The sequence below is a fragment of the Typha angustifolia genome, chromosome 9, assembly GCF_048772165.1.
Source record: "Typha angustifolia cultivar Huaian chromosome 9, ASM4877216v1, whole genome shotgun sequence".
NCBI classification, from domain to species: Eukaryota; Viridiplantae; Streptophyta; class Magnoliopsida; order Poales; family Typhaceae; genus Typha; species Typha angustifolia.
The window spans coordinates 5,224,431-5,228,037 of record NC_133247.1 but is presented as its reverse complement, the minus strand read 5'-3'; the positions used below and the strand labels follow the sequence as shown (position 1 = coordinate 5,228,037).

General features: G+C 36.1%; 1 protein-coding gene across 2 annotated transcripts; it reads right to left on the bottom strand.

The window, feature by feature from the left end:
• Window positions 1-3,001, bottom strand: LOC140766455 (3,9-dihydroxypterocarpan 6A-monooxygenase-like). 2 transcript variants are annotated; one of them, XM_073105802.1, is made up of 3 exons: window positions 2,007-3,001; window positions 728-782; window positions 381-611 (listed from the first exon to the last, which is right to left on the bottom strand). In XM_073105802.1, exons 1-3 carry the CDS (start codon window positions 2,988-2,990, stop codon window positions 523-525), a joined length of 1,128 nt encoding a protein of 375 aa, XP_072961903.1. In that variant the 5' UTR covers window positions 2,991-3,001; the 3' UTR covers window positions 381-522. The 2 variants fall into 2 exon arrangements, with proteins under 2 accessions (XP_072961902.1, XP_072961903.1); XM_073105801.1 differs by having other exon boundaries at window positions 1-782; window positions 2,007-2,995.
• Window positions 3,002-3,607: the final 606 nt, after the last annotated feature.

Here is a 3,607-nt window from a genome sequence, read left to right as displayed (position 1 = left end):
GTGACAGGTTTTGTGGTTTCTTTTGTGAGGAACCTTGGTACAAAGTTGTGTCACTAATTAAGTTTTAGTAAAACAAAAAATGCGATCAGTTTGTAAAACAGAAGACCACAAAAGCATAGTTTTATTTAGGCTATAGTAGAAAAGGTCATCGGATAAACAAACTTCTATGCCAATGGAAATGAATCTAGACGGCAAATTGGCAAGCACATCAAAGGTTGAGCTCTTGGAAGCGTAATTCCCAACCCCTCTGTCATGTCTACCGGACTATTGACCTTCCAATCGAAGCATTGTATCATTGCTGCAAGAGTAGGCTGGATGACAAGTAGTGCCAATGAAGCACCTGGGCAGCTCCTCCTACCACCCCCAAATGGAAGCATGTGGAAATGTTGTCCTCTTATATCTGTTGCTTGTTGCTCTTCTTCTATGAATCTTTCTGGATAAAATCTTAGTGGGTCTTTCCAGTAATTTGGATCTCTATTAATGGCCCATACATTGATGAATAATCTGGTGTTTGCAGGAATATCATATCCGCCAACGGTGCAGTCCTCCGTTGACATCCGAGGGATTAATGGGCCAGAAGGATGGAGCCGTAGTGTCTCCTTCACAATAGCCTGTAGGTATGGAAGGTTAGGAATGTCTGACTCATCAACCAGCCTACTTTTTCCAACGACTGAATCAATTTCTGCTACTGCTTTTTGCAACACACTTGGATGAGTGAGCAGCTCACCTAATGCCCAATCGATTGTTATTCCAGAAGTATCGGAGCCACCAACAAACATATCCTGAGAAATAAAGCAGATAGTATCCTAAGTCAATAAATTATATTCTCCACTTCAGATCGAGCTCAAATGTAAATAGTGAGGAATATTTGATGGGAGGATTCTATTTATAATCTGTCGAGTTGCTGAACAATTTTTCAAGTTACTTCCGAGAGACTAATAGTACTTCTAGTTATGTCTCTTTCGTCTATCTATCTCGCTTGACTACTTGAACAGGAAAGCAAGTATTATAGATAAAATACTAAACGAACTACATAAGTAGATTACAGATCGTTATATATTTTAGAATATCTGTTATAATCAAGGCCTAATCATAAGAAGGGCAGCTTTTTTTTCTGCTCTTCTTATCTATCTTTTTTCTTTTTCTTTTTCTTTTCTTTGCATGAAGAGAGATCTAATAATTAATATATATAATAAAAATACTGAAAAACTTAGTACTATAACTGATTAAATAGGTGATTACTTATTTCTGGATTATAATTTCAGTTTAAAATTAATTAGTATTTGTTGTATGTATGTCCTAAAAATTTCAAATTTACCTTTAGTAATTTTTCAACTAATGAGATATATATCCTTCAGTGTTAATTTATATTATATTTATATATATATATATATCAGAATAGGAGAATTTATGTCTATCTAAACTTAACTTAATAAAAGTTTAATTAAATTCTATCTTCTTTTAATTATTTACATATCTTTTATTAATTTATGATTCATTTAAAATGAAATTTAAAAACAGATAGAAATAGAGAATTAAATTAAAATTAAATTCTATCACCCAGAGTGATAAAGAATCAAAATTAAATTGATTTTTATTTCTAACATTAAGTGGTATATACTATAGTCACGGTCTAATCATATCTACGGTATTCAACCTAAGTGAGAAATTTAAAGGGAGACAAGAAAGTAGAAGTGAATAAGACGAGACTTAGGTGCATATAATTTTTTGCAGGATTAATATGCCCTTTTTAACATAATCCAGTATTGGAATGGAAAAGGCATTACTTAGTATATAAATGGGCTATCATAGCAATTAGATTAGGAGTATAAATTTAAGAGGTTAAAGTATTTAGCTAGAATATAAAAATTGAATTCATATGGTACGAATGAGTTCATAGGTCCTTTGAAATCATGGACTTCCTCTAACAACGAGTTATCAGAGTGTTGGGTGAATTAATAGAACAATTATTGATAAATATAAAGGAGGAGAAGCAAAATATGTACCAGAATAAAAGCCTTGATGTTGTCCTTTGTTAACCTCATCTCTGCCTCTTTGTCTTCGTATATATCAAGTAAGATGTCCAATAAATCCTTCACCCTCTCCCCGTCTCCACCAACCAACCCCGTCTCCTTCTTCGTTCTCCTCTCCTCCTCCCTCTTCTTCAATATCCTCTCCATCAGCTCATCAAAGCTCTTCCGTGCCACCTCAAACCTCTTCTTGAACCCTTGCAAATCCAACTTCTCGAATACTGGGATGTAGTCTCCCAAGTTAAACCTCCCCGCCAGCTCCGCCACCTCTTTCACGACATTCCTCACAACCTCAGCATCTTTATCGCTCCCTGAGCACCTAATGTTCATCGCCATTGTCGAGACAATGTTGTTAGCATGCTTCATGATCTCCTCACCGACGTTGAAAGCATTCCCTTGCGCTGCCATGCATGAAATATGCTTCATAAGCCTTCGAAGCTCTTCCCGTCTCACATGCTTGAGCTGTCCGAGAGTGCGGTTGCCGAGGAGATCCGTCATGCAGAGCTTCTTCATGAATCTCCAGTAAGGCCCGTAGGGGGCGAAGGCGAAGGATGATGAATTGAACAAGAGATATTTGACAGCCGCTGACTGCGGGCGATCGGAGAAGATGGCGTCGTAATTTTTTAGGAAGAGTCTAGCGGTGTCGGTGGAGCAGGCGATGACGCAAGGGACGGAGCCAAGACGGAGGTGGAAAAGGGGGCCATGGCGGAGGGAGACCTTGTAGAGGGCTTGGTGGGGGATTGGAGCCAGGAGGTGAAGATGGCCGAGGACTGGGAGGGAGAAAGGGCTCGGCATAAGCCGGAGGCCGGTGGGGGAATTGGAGAAGAAGAAGTGACGGATGAGGAAGATGGAGAGGAGGGAGATGAGAGAGATGGAGATGTAGGAGTTGAGGTACTCTGCTACTACTACGACTACTTGCATGGCCATGTTATTTTGTGTATGGGATTCGATGGATTGCATGAATTTATAGGCATATCCCTCTTAACTTTTCCTCCTAGTCTATTCTTTTTATTCCTTTTGAGATATTTTTATGGAATTTGTTCATAATTGCTAATGAAAATTTTCAAATTTGCCCCATATTCCAAATTAATATAATATTTTAAACATATAATTACGATTAATGTTTGACATAATACTCCTAACAAATTATTACTAAAAAATTAATAAACATATATAAATAACTAAAATACTTTCTCTTTTTCAATCTTAGAATATAAAATATTTATCAATAATTCTTATCTCACATAAAATAAGATATATTTTATCGTAAAATGATATTGAAAAAAATATTAGATAACTTTTAAATTATTTTTAATAATTTATCGAAGAGTAAAATAGTCTTTTAACTCCAAGTTGTGTTTTAATCTTAGATTTAACCAATTGAGTGATAATTATGATATTTTAGATTTTATTTTTAATATAGTTATGACGAGAGTCACAAAGTCGCTCTTTTCCTTTTAAGTCTCCTAGTTAGGTGGAATGTCCCAGTCGCCAACTAATCAAGACAAATTAAAAAATAAAAAATAAAGTCGCCAAAAAGAATATGTCGACCGTAATCGGACAAGATATGCTATGAA

Bases quoted from the DNA above. Each gene is read 5' to 3' on its own strand.
- LOC140766455 (XM_073105801.1), bottom strand. From the start codon at position 2,990: ATGCAATCCATCGAATCCCATACACAAAATAACATGGCCATGCAAGTA. The intron at 783-2,006 runs GTACATATTTTG...TTTATTTCTCAG, and splicing joins ACATCAAGGCTTTTATTCTG to GATATGTTTGTTGGTGGCTC.